The sequence below is a fragment of the Pinus tabuliformis genome, chromosome 1_2 (genome assembly GCF_031772625.1).
Source record: "Pinus tabuliformis cultivar Carrire ecotype Pingquan chromosome 1_2, CPIR1, whole genome shotgun sequence".
In the NCBI taxonomy this organism is placed as follows: Eukaryota; Viridiplantae; Streptophyta; class Pinopsida; order Pinales; family Pinaceae; genus Pinus; species Pinus tabuliformis.
Genome location: NC_142298.1, coordinates 1140681698 through 1140693921, shown reverse-complemented (window position 1 = coordinate 1140693921; position 12224 = coordinate 1140681698). Strand labels below are relative to the sequence as shown.

At 30.8% G+C, this 12224-nt stretch overlaps 1 protein-coding gene across 1 annotated transcript; it reads left to right on the top strand.

The window, feature by feature from the left end:
- The first annotated feature begins 8569 nt into the window (after positions 1 to 8569).
- Positions 8570 to 11488, top strand: LOC149210214 (uncharacterized). Its single transcript, XM_089394378.1, has 2 exons — positions 8570 to 8893; positions 10383 to 11488. Exons 1-2 carry the CDS (start codon positions 8647 to 8649, stop codon positions 11189 to 11191), a joined length of 1056 nt encoding a protein of 351 aa, XP_089250504.1. The 5' UTR covers positions 8570 to 8646; the 3' UTR covers positions 11192 to 11488.
- Positions 11489 to 12224: the final 736 nt, after the last annotated feature.

Below are 12224 nucleotides of genomic sequence, written 5' to 3'. Positions count from 1 at the left end.
CAGGGGTGGTGGCATGGAACACACAAATTCAAGTGCAATGAAATCATAGAGGAGAAGTCTCAGGTTTGCAAACTATCTTCAACTCTATTCTAAACTTTTCTTTAGTGGTGGAAGTGATGGTATCAATGTTTTAAAGGAGTTTTGATCTCATTCCATTCAAGTGTCATGTTTCCTCTTTGGGTTTGTTAATTCTACATGGAATTTTCTTCATTGTGCTCTAAATTAGTTCTTAAGCCTTTCCACTTTCCACAATCTTCTTACCTTTTTGGCATCTCTTATTGGATTCTTGACTTCTTAGTTTATCATTCATTTTTGGCGTCTCTTATTGGGTTCTTGACTTCTTAATTTATCATTCATTTTTCTACTTAGATGCTTCTCTCTTTCTTTTATCTCTCCTTTGAATTCACTCCATTCTACCGAACTCTTCCACTCTCTATATTAACCTATATACTTTTTTATTTCCTTATATTAATTATTAACCTATATACTTTTTTATTTCCTTATATTAATTGTTTAAAATATTTTACAGTACTTTCTCTCCCTTCATGGCTAGGAATCACCTTTTGGTGTCCCTTGTATTCGCAAATGGCCTCTTATTCCCCCACGATTTTACGAAAACTTATTTTTATAAAAGATTGACAATCAACTTCCCTCTTAGACTTACGAGGTAGTTCCTCATTAAACTCTAGAAGACGCGTTGAACTGTACAATCGAAACCCTACCAAATCAAAAGTTATTATACAATAGTCATCATTCAACCTACGTTAAATTATGAAACAAGAAACGTATAAATATATATATCCATGAAGTAATAAATCATTTAGGTGCATGGTATTTATTATCTAAGTTTTGCATTAAATTATGAAACAAGAAACATATACATATATATCCATGAAGTAATAAATCATTTGGTGCATGGTATTTATTACCTAAGTTATAACCTTCACAAATGTTATTCGCACAAACTTTAACATATAACTTTACTCCTTGATCGCAGTCCCATGTAAGTGAGAACTTAATATAAGGGCGGCTAAATAATGAATATGTTAATTTTTATTTATTTATTTTGGGTCATGACGAGTGTTACAATAATATTTAAAATAAAATTTATATATTAGTGTGAGCTATAGATAAAAGTTTTTAATCTTCATATTAAATTACATAATTTTATAGAGAGAAAAAAAGATCATATTAAAAAAAAATTCAATATGTAATTTATTCTATACTTAATATGAAATTAAAAATAACATTAAAAAATATTAGTTAAAAAAATAAATTGATGTGGACTATAAATAAAATATTTTTATATAAAAGTTAAAAAATTGTAACAACAGATGAAAAAGAAAGAGAGAAAGTTCTTATTCTATTAATAAGCATTTTTCAAGGTATAAGATAGACTTGAAATTTGATAAATAACATTAAAAAAATATTAGTTAAAAAAATAAATTAATGTGGACTATAAATAAAATATTTTTATATGAAAGTTAAGTAAAAGATTGTAACAACAGATGAAAAAGAAAGAGAGAAAGTTATTATTATATTAATAAGAATTTTTTAAAGTATGAGATAGACTTGTAATTCCTCAAATGTTTAATATGGAATTGACACATTTTTCTTTTTTTGTTTCTCTGCGCTCCATATATATGTGTGTGTGTGTGTGGATAATTCAATGTATATGTGTATATATAGAGAGGTGATGTAAAATGCAATATAAGAAATATATTATCATGTAACATTACATTTAAAAATAATAAAATAATATTTACATTAACAAATTAAAAATAATAATAACAAAACAAATCAATGTCGACCATAAATAAAATCTTCCATTTCCACCTTAATTTTGCATGAAATTTATATAAAAATAAAGCAATTGAAAAAAGTAAACTATTTAACTTTTAGTACTTATGTAATACATTTTCTAGTTAATATGAACCTGATAGATGATATCTAACACTAATGTATTGATATGTGTAATTCCATATATTCAATTGACATGAAATACTTAAAAATATATATTATCATCCATAAAAAAATGTCACAATGTCCATATTAAATAACACAATTTTATAAGAACTTTATATAGAAAACATAAAATAATTTAAATTTAATATTTTGTCATTTAATGTGGGTTTTAAATCAAATATGGTCATAAATCAAATATTTCAATATGCATGTCAAGATACAGTTCCTATTTCATTAATAAGGACTTTTTGAGACATGAAAAAGAATTTTAATTACTTTAAGCTTTAAATTGGAGTTGATACATATTATATATATATATATATATATATATATATATAAACAAATTAATTCAATGATTCTATACACATATATGCACACAAATAGATAGAAAGAAATGTAATATTTCAAAAATATTTATAGCTATATATATGTTTTCCATTCCCAATTATTATGGAGAATATATAAAAACCAAAATATTATATATATATATATATATATATATATATATATATATAACTAATGTGTTTTTTGTGACCAACATAGATCAATATTGACCCCAAATTTATGAAGAAGAATCAAATCTATATAGATTAGATATTTCCTCAAGTTACATTTTGAGAGATTTGATACCATGCAACACTTACATAGTGGAAATTAAGATAGATTTTGTTGTTAATAATTTAAATCAAGTTTCCCATTACATTTAAGAAAATCTAAAATTGATGATATGAAATAAAATAGTTAATTTAAAAAATAAATATTGAATCTTAAATTTCTTAAAATATATAGATATAAATATAATTACAAACAAATATTATTTAATTTAGAATGATCTTTTTTCTATTATGTCATAATAATTATTGAAGATTGAATTCTATCTTATTTTTAAGAAGACATAGAGTTAATCATGAAGACCTAGATGATCCAAAAGTAATTTATAACCTACAACCTCAATATTAAAGGTAATACTCCGTGATTGAATTTAGCCTTTCCTCCATTGAAAGCATGACTATGTTTCATGTATAAGAAGAGGTTTTATAACATGGAAACCAAGAAGCTCCCTCAATTTGATTCTAACTCTAGCAAAAACCCCCACCTCTTACACAAGTGAGGTTGGCAACTATGCTTAGATTTGACTCAACTATGGGTGGATAAATGAGGAGATATTGATGGAGAATAAAGATAATATTAAAAATACTATTACTTCCAAATTTAAGGACAAATTGTTGGATGATAAGGAGTTAGAGGGGGAAAGGAAGCTAAGACATTATAAGGAGTTGATCAAGCCCACTCTTGCTAACTAGAATTATATCACTGTCCTGACCAATGCTAAGAATAAAATGAAGGTAAATAAGAACTAGCTCCCATAAGCTTCTACGTGTAACCAGGTGTTGGTATATTCCCAAAACACATTGGGATGAAAGAATCTATCAATTGTGAGATATTGAGAGGATTAAAGATGAAACACACTTTCTCTGGTATGGCTCTTACTCAAATATGTTCTCATCCAACCTTCTTGACTTGTTCAATTGGAAAAACTATAATGATCTAGTAAAACTTCTTTCACTTCTATTTGAATATAGAAATAACATATTAATAAGTCTTAATTAATCTCTTACTTTCTTAAGTTTCAATAGGCCTCATTGGTCTCCTCGAAGTTAATAATTATCATTATCATCATTTATTTTAAATTAAATCTTTAATCCTGTTACTTATAAATATTATAAATTTTAAAATTATTATGCAACTTTAATTTAATAATTTAATAAAAATAAAAAGTAATAATTTATAGTTATTTTTAGTAATTTTTTAATAAATTTTATTTAAAATTTAATTAAAAATTACAAAATTTATAATTATAGTTAACTTTACATAATCTCAAATATCATATATATATATAGATAGATATATATTTTAAATATGAATTATTTTTATATTTGAAAATACAATACAATGTATATTTTAGGGAGGAAGGGTAACTTAATTTGAAATTTCCATGGGAATTGAGTGTTATGTGTTTGTAGAAGGGGTATATGTAGACACATAGAAGTTAGATGTTATAGTGGTAGTGACTAATGTATCTCTAATACCAAACCAACCAGATTACTCATTTCTCTAATAGCCCAATTGTTCATTCCTTTACCACCCCAATGACTCAGTCTTCTAAATACAAATACAAAATACCATACAATTTACCTATTAAAACATTACCATCATCCAAAATCATAACTTAAAATTTCTAATTATAAATAAATTCAAACCCCATAATTTATAAATTCCACATACACATTGTTATTTTCAAAATCCATGTAAAACAAACCCAATGTATTTGTAAACGTTTTTTAATTTGTTACAACATTTTTATTTTTATTTAATTTAGCATGATATTATAATCTTTTAAACTTTTCAATAGTGTTGTACAATAACCTTTTTTTCATTTTTTTCATTATTATTTCGGGTTTAATTTTTTATAACTTCATATTTCTTTTAATTTGAGAGAAATTAATGTAATTATATTTTGCAAGTAATATTAGTATAATTATATTTTATAAAAATAATACCATTATAAAGTTAAGTATGTTAATTTTAAATTTGTTAAATCATATATATATATATTTTTTATAGTTTTATTTTATTTTATGTGAGTAATCACTAAATGGAACTTTGCATTTTTGATATTACACTTATGACTATAATTTAATTTTTGTTTTGCATGGGACAAGATGGGCTGATGATTATGAATGTCTAAGAGACCACAGAAGGACAACTCATCTTGCACACAAATTTGTGGAGCTGGTGAGCGATAATCAAGAATAAATTTGGGTAGATAATAGCTTATTATTATATTGGTTGGGTGAAGTGTGTTATGAAAGGGTGGCTTGCACTTTATATAGTTTCTCGGGAAGCTCCTCATATGTGTATCCTATGGGAAGTAGCTATCTTTTGCAAACATGCCATTCTCAGAAAAAGAAAGTAAAGGAACTTAGTAGACTAATATTTTCAAATGGGGCATGGAGAGAGTGTTGCATGTAGGGGTGGTGGTCATTCTAAGATGGAAGTTGTTCAACATGGAACACACAAATTCAAGTGCACTGAAATCATAGAGGAGCAATCTCAGGTTTGCAATTATCTTCAACTCTATTCTAAACTTTTCCATAGTTGTGGAAGTGATGGTATCAATGTTCTTAAAGAATTTTGGTCTTAGTCAATTCAAGTGTGGCATTCCCTCTTTGGGCTTGTTAAGTCTTCATGGAATTTTGTACGTGTGGTTTTAAGTTGGTTCTTAAGCCTTTTGATAGTCTTCTTACCCTCTTGGCCTCTCTTGTTGGGTTCGAGGGAGAATTTTAAGGATGAAAAATTATCCTAAAGTTTAGAAACCTTGGAGAATCTCACTTTTCAATAATATGCAATCTATGAAATGTTTGGCAATATTTTTGTAAAAATATTCAAATTTCTAATAATTATTTATAGTATTTATATAAAATTTTGGCGATTTTAAAGGAAAAATAATTTTTATTATAGAATATTGGGGAATCCTTTTTAGAGAAAAAATGAAATTAACGGATCAGTTAAAAAAAACAGAAATTAGCCCATCTGCGAATATTAGCCCCTAAATATTCCCTAATCGGCTCTTGAAATCTTCGTTTATAATTAGTTTTTCTACTCATGTTCTTCTCTCATTTTTCATTCCTCCCTTTGGATTCACTCCCATTCTACCTTAGCTCCTCCCACTCTCTATTTGGATCAGTGTGTTTCTTTTCATCCTTGTATTTTGTTGTTTGGGGTATTTTACACTAATTTCTCTCAGCTCATGGCTAGGAAACACCTTTTGGTGTCCCTTCTATTCATAAATGACCTCTTATTCTCGACAATTGTACTTCAATTTTTTTCTACAAAATATTGACAATCAATGATGTTATGACCAAAAGTATTGCATGAATAAAGAAATCCATGAAAGTATTTTGTATACCTAGAGACCGTTTATCTTTGAATTCTACAATCTTGAGGAGGAAAAAGTCTTGATGAATCCTCTTTGCTTCTTTATTTTGCTATCTCCCTTGGTTCTTTGTTTGATTGTAGCTTCCCCCAAATTATATCTACTATTTTCTAGCTTGTTTCTTGTTGAATCACCTCAACTTCTAGTCCTTGACAATGTCTATCTATCTCCTTCAACTGATTACTCACTTCATCAATTCTACTTGTCTCCTCCAGCTGGTTTTTCAAGTTAAGGATTTCTTCCTTAAAATCATACTCCCTCTCTTCAAGTATTTGAAGGAGATTTTTAAAATGTTTTTTTTCTGATAAGGGATTTTTTATTTTGACCAATGTTGAGCTAAACTTAGCTTCATCTCCAACTAATGTCTCCTCTTTATAGTCAACTACTTTAATACTGGGAGAACAGATCTCATCTAGGTGATCACTTTCCCTCCCAGGTCCTTTTTTCTTCTTCATTCACTTTACCTTTCCTCCTTCATACAAAATTTGTAGCCTGTCCCAAATCTCTTTTACAGTCTTGAGATCCACCACATTCTCAGGTCCATATTATGAAGATTGTCATGGTTGAACATGAAGAAAACCACCTTGCTATTGTTATGATGCTTCTCTTTCTTTATTATCAATCGTCATTTTTTAACAAATGTTAGCCTCAACTAGGTAGGAGCCACTAATCCTCTCAAATAATTTGTTGGCCACTCTCAGCTTGGAAGTCCCAACTCCCTATCAACTATCTGCTAGCCACCACTAGCAAGGAGCCAGTACTCCTTTCTCGGCAAGCCACCACTTGTTGGAGGAAACAATATCCTCAAACTCTACGGGTCATGATTTCATTCATTTCAGACTACGCCCTTAAGCAAGGACATTAACTCTGCAACACATGAACAAACCAGCCCTCTCTACAACACAATTTCTTCCTCTTTAACTATGATCACTGCTACAGATATACACACAACATCATTATGCATTGTAGCTCAAACTTGATCTCCAACAATAGTATAACATATTTATGCTAAATTCTCCATCATCAAGATAGACTAAACAAACACATTAGCTATTGTGTATTTACCTTTATGACCATAACAAATAGGACCAAAACACCAAGTCCAATCAATTAATGCATTTATTCCTTACTTTTGGTGATTATCAAATATGACCAAAATAAAATAACTAATGCATTTACTCTTTACTTTTGGTTATCAAATCAATGATTAATTGTGTTCATTACTCTTGATGACCAAACCATAATCTCTCTAAAGATTGATATCAATTCCAACCACACAACGTTGTTTCCAACACTCAAAGCAAGTCTTAAAATAAATTGAAGGACCAAATAGACTATGCAATAATTGGATAGGGGACTCCATTGAGGACACCTTAAAAAAATAGCTTCCAAACAAACCGAAAAAGCCATTTATAGCCTACTCCTCGACTTGGCCTAACAAATTTGGTTTCCTATTAATGCAAAACTTATTGAGAGTAAGGATACCATTATCTTCAGTTGTTCCTCTCAAAATGTAAATGTTTTAAGCATCTTTCATGATTCTCCACTTCTCCTCCTCACCTTTCCCTTGGGCATTTTTTAATAGAGCCTAGCATGGCAGTACATCTCGGAAAGTGGATGGATACTTATCTTCTTCTCCTCAAACTATATACATTTTTTCATAAATGGAGTTAGCAAAGTTACATTCAGTAAACTCATCGCACTAAAGTTGGTTCTCACTTGGTTCTCACTTTAGCACTTGGGAAAGAGGTTACACATACAAATTGTAAGTAACTCCCTCTTAATTATTCAGTGAATAAAAGAATCAGCTACTTTCTCTCACATTTCTTGGACAGGAAAAAACAACTTTGAAATTAAAAAATTGTCCAAATAGAAACCTTAATTTTATTTTTACTTCAAAATCAATCATCGTTATCGTCCTCACGGGTTATTATCCTGAATCCTAAATCTCACTCCCTCATTATTTCACATTTTCTTGAAAAATGAATTAGAATGAAAATAATATAATACTTACACATTGAAGAAGTTGTACTTATTTTTATCTTATATAAAAGCATAAATGTTTATTACGAGGGTATGACTACCCTCACACTTTATAGGGGAGTGAAGGTCCTTCCAAACCTAATTACTGACATAATGCTATTTTTTTGAGAAAAAATTATTATCAGTTTGTACAAATCATTATAAAGTAGTTTGGAATACATCATTGGTATCTGCTCTTCCTCTTTCTTTCCTTATTTTTTCTAATCTTCAACAAAATCACATTATCCTTTGGCAGGAAAAAACCACTGGTTAGGTGATGCTAGTGGCCTTTTCGATTATGATTGCTGAACAAAACCAAAAGAAAAAATGGCAGTGAACCGCGTTTCAGAACACGCAACTAAACAATGTCATCACAAGATTGCATCGCATCTTGGCCTGCGGATAAATAATTGCAACGAGCCAAGGATAACTCTCGAAGAAAAGACGTGACAGAACTAACAACTCAATCAAAACGAACGACATGCTTCTGGCATGCAGTGCAGAGACATAAAAATTGACGTTATTGATAATATTTTCTTGGGATAAACAATGGCAGAATGTTATAAATAGACGCAGCCAGAAATATTGACGCTCAGTATTGCACTTGCAGCAATTAAGCTCCACTCCTAACCTCAAGCGTTTCGACGCTGGTGATAGTGAAGATGAAGAGGGCCAGCATTTCAATGGGGCAGGCAGTGCTATTTGCAGTGATTGTTGCGATAGCCATTTTCGTTGAGCCTGGAGAGTGTCAGAGGCCGGGAGAGAAGGTGCAGTGCAAAATAATGGGAACGCCATGTTTTATGGATATTCTTTCCTGCCCCAACGATTGCCCTGAACGTATACCAGAGAACCCCGATGTCAAGGGCTGCTACGTAGATTGTTCCATTGACTGCAATGCCATCTGTAGAAGTAGGGTATCTATATCTAATTGTTAGAAATCAAATTAATCTGTCGATAGCTGTGATTTGTAAGAGGTTCATTTTAACTTTCAATATTTGCACGTATTTAGGAAAAATGAATTTCTTCATTCTAAAACATGAAAATCACGTAAAATTGTTTTTGATATTTGAATCGGAGTTTTATATATATATATATATATATATATATATATTTATTTATTTATTATGTTTTTGATATTTTGATATTTGAATTGGAGTTATATATATAAGATAAGTTATATATTTCGTATTGTAATATAAAATTAAAAATTAATTTAAAATCTTTATGGTTTAGGTAGTTATTTATTATTTTATTTAAAACTGATATGACAAAAAAGAAAAAAAAGAAAAGAAAGAAGTAGTAATTAATAATCTCTATGGGTTAACTAGGTATTTATTATTTTATTTAAAAGTGATAAGATACTATTTCGAAGTATATTTCTTTTTAAATTATGATTATAATAAAAAAATGATGTTTTTTAATAAATTAATATGATGCTGATGATTATTGCTTATTGAGTTTGATTTATAAAAATTTGGTGTATCAAAAATTATTTAAACTTTTTATAATATAATTAATTATAAATTTATCTATAAATATTAATAGTTATTTGTTTATTTTAATTTATTTCCAATAATATTATTTGTGTCTAGATTTTTCTAGTAAAATTATAATAAAAATTTATTTCAAGTAAATTATAAGATAATTTTCAAATGTCCAACATTTATTTTGAATGAACATTACTAATAATTATAATAATTATCTCTTGAATGATTATTTTTCACTTTTATTTTTAAATAAAATAAATTCCTATGGCATAACTCGTTTCTCATCATCGAAGCTTTTTCTATTCCTGACAATGAGTAAAATGTCCACTTTAAAATTCGAACATTTTCAACCTAGGGTACAATTTACCTCCAAAATCTTTTATAGCGATTGAGAAATGTAGTTTCGGATAACTAATTTCTCATCATCAAAGCTTTTTCTATCCCTGACCATGAATAAAATGTCCACTTTGAAATTTGAACATTTTCAAGCTAGGATACAATTTACCTTCAAAAGCTTTAGTTTTTAAGAGAGATCGTTTTAAATATGATTTTTTTTTAACTTACTGGTTCAGATTATTTTAAACTTGAAATATCAAATTTCTTATTTTCTTATATTTTCCATCATTAAATTTTGTATTATACTTTATATATTAAACTTTTTGATATTTTAAATAAAATTCACATGATAATTAGTAGATTTAGATCTGGATTTAAAATAACTCCAGATTAATTTTATCTGATGTTTTATATCTATCCGTGTGTTATAGAGAATGCCTACCTACCCTGCATCAAATAAAATTATTGAAGGTTTTATGCTCACTTTTAATAATTTCATCACATCTTTACTTCACACCGAATTCCCTAAACGTCTTATAGATTAAGTTCATAATCGATAAAATTTTGTTTTGCAGACCGAAGAGCAAACTGTTCAGGAGTTGGAGCTGCTTGCTATGACCCTCGCTTCATAGGAGGAGATGGCATCATGTTCTACTTCCATGGAAAGAGTAACCAGGATTTCAGCCTCGTGTCTGATAATGCCTTGCAAATCAATGCTCATTTTATTGGCCGCAGGCCTGAAGGGAGAACCAGAGATTACACATGGGTTCAATCCCTCGGCATGATGTTCGGCACTCATACCTTCACAGTGGGTGCAAATAAGGTATCCAAATGGGATGACGGGGTCGACCATTTCTTCTTCGCCTTTGATAAACAGCCCCTCACCGTTCCTGTGGGATATCGTTCGCTCTGGAAGGCACCGTCGGGCGACCTAATCGTCCAACGAAACGAAGAGCACAATGGCATTGTCGTGTTGATCCCGGAGATGGTGGAGATATTGGTGAGGGTGGTGCCCGTCACCAAGGAGGACGATCGCGTTCACAATTATCAGATTCCCTCTGACGATTGCTTTGCTCATCTGGAAACCGAGTTCAAATTCTTCACACTCTCTTCAAATGTGGAAGGTGTTCTTGGACAAACTTATAGGCCAAATTTCAGAAACCCAGTGAAGGTGGGAGTGCCGATGCCTATCATGGGTGGGGAGAACAAGTACCGTACCTCGTCTCTTCTCACGGCAGATTGCAAGGCCTGCATTTTCATGCCGAATCCTTCACCGGCTCGTGAGACTGAGAACTCGGACCAGCTTATTATAAAAGCAGCGGCAACCAGCTTGGACTGCACTGGAAAGTTGGGGGACGGGCAGGGTATCTTCTGCCGAAGATAAATACACTTCCCATGGTTCATGTTTGAATAAGGAAACTGTTTTCCATTTCTAGCTGTTGAATCTTTATCTATGGTTCACCTATTTATAAATTGGTCACTGTCGGCTCTGGGTCTTGTAGCGAATTTTCGCTCTCCATCTCAGTTCGGGTCAATGAGACCAGTCAGACGTTGCAGTATTCGCAGTTGAGAATCAAGCCAATATCACTGGGATGGTCAATAAAAATGCCAATATAACAGATCTTCATTAGATTGGTCATATAGTTCAACATTAGAATAGACAAAATATAAGGCTGTAATCTGACCCAAACGCAGAATATTGAAAAGTATTATTCAAAAAGGAATTCTATTTAGTGGGTACCAGATACATACCAGATTGACGGCAATGAGAAAAGGGAGTTATGTACCCAGCATGCAAAATTCCTGAATCTGGTAAGTTTTTTTTGTCCACTGTGATCTACATCATCCAGACTTCATGTTGTGATGAAAGACCCCTCTTCGATAGAGCATCCGCCATCTTGTTTTTTCCCCTGTCAATGTGGATTATTGAGTAATTCTTCCTGTGGCACCATAACGCCTCAATCCTGTTAAGTTAACGTTTTTTATGACTTGTTTTGACCGAACATGATCGATAATGACTTTAGAATCTCCAAAAATTTCAAACTTTTGAATATCTAGAAAATCACAAAAAGCTAGAAGACCAGCAAGAGCCATAGCCTCTGCTTTGTTATTAGATCCAGCACCTCCATTCCAATATATTTCGATCTGTTGTCCTTCTACAAGAATAATATAAACTCTGGAAGCGCATATTCCATGTTGTGCTGCCCCATCAAAAAAGGCACGCAGAATCCCGTAGGATCCCTTGGTAGAGCCCTCCTCCCACTTCTCTCTCAGGAATGTTTAGTCAAACCTAGTGCGTTGTGTAGACAAAGGATAGATTCAAAAACTATGAAATGACTTTCCCTTTTTGGGTTAAATATTGATGCATTCTGCCATTTCCATATGGCCCATATGGCTAACAAAGGAATGGGCCTCCA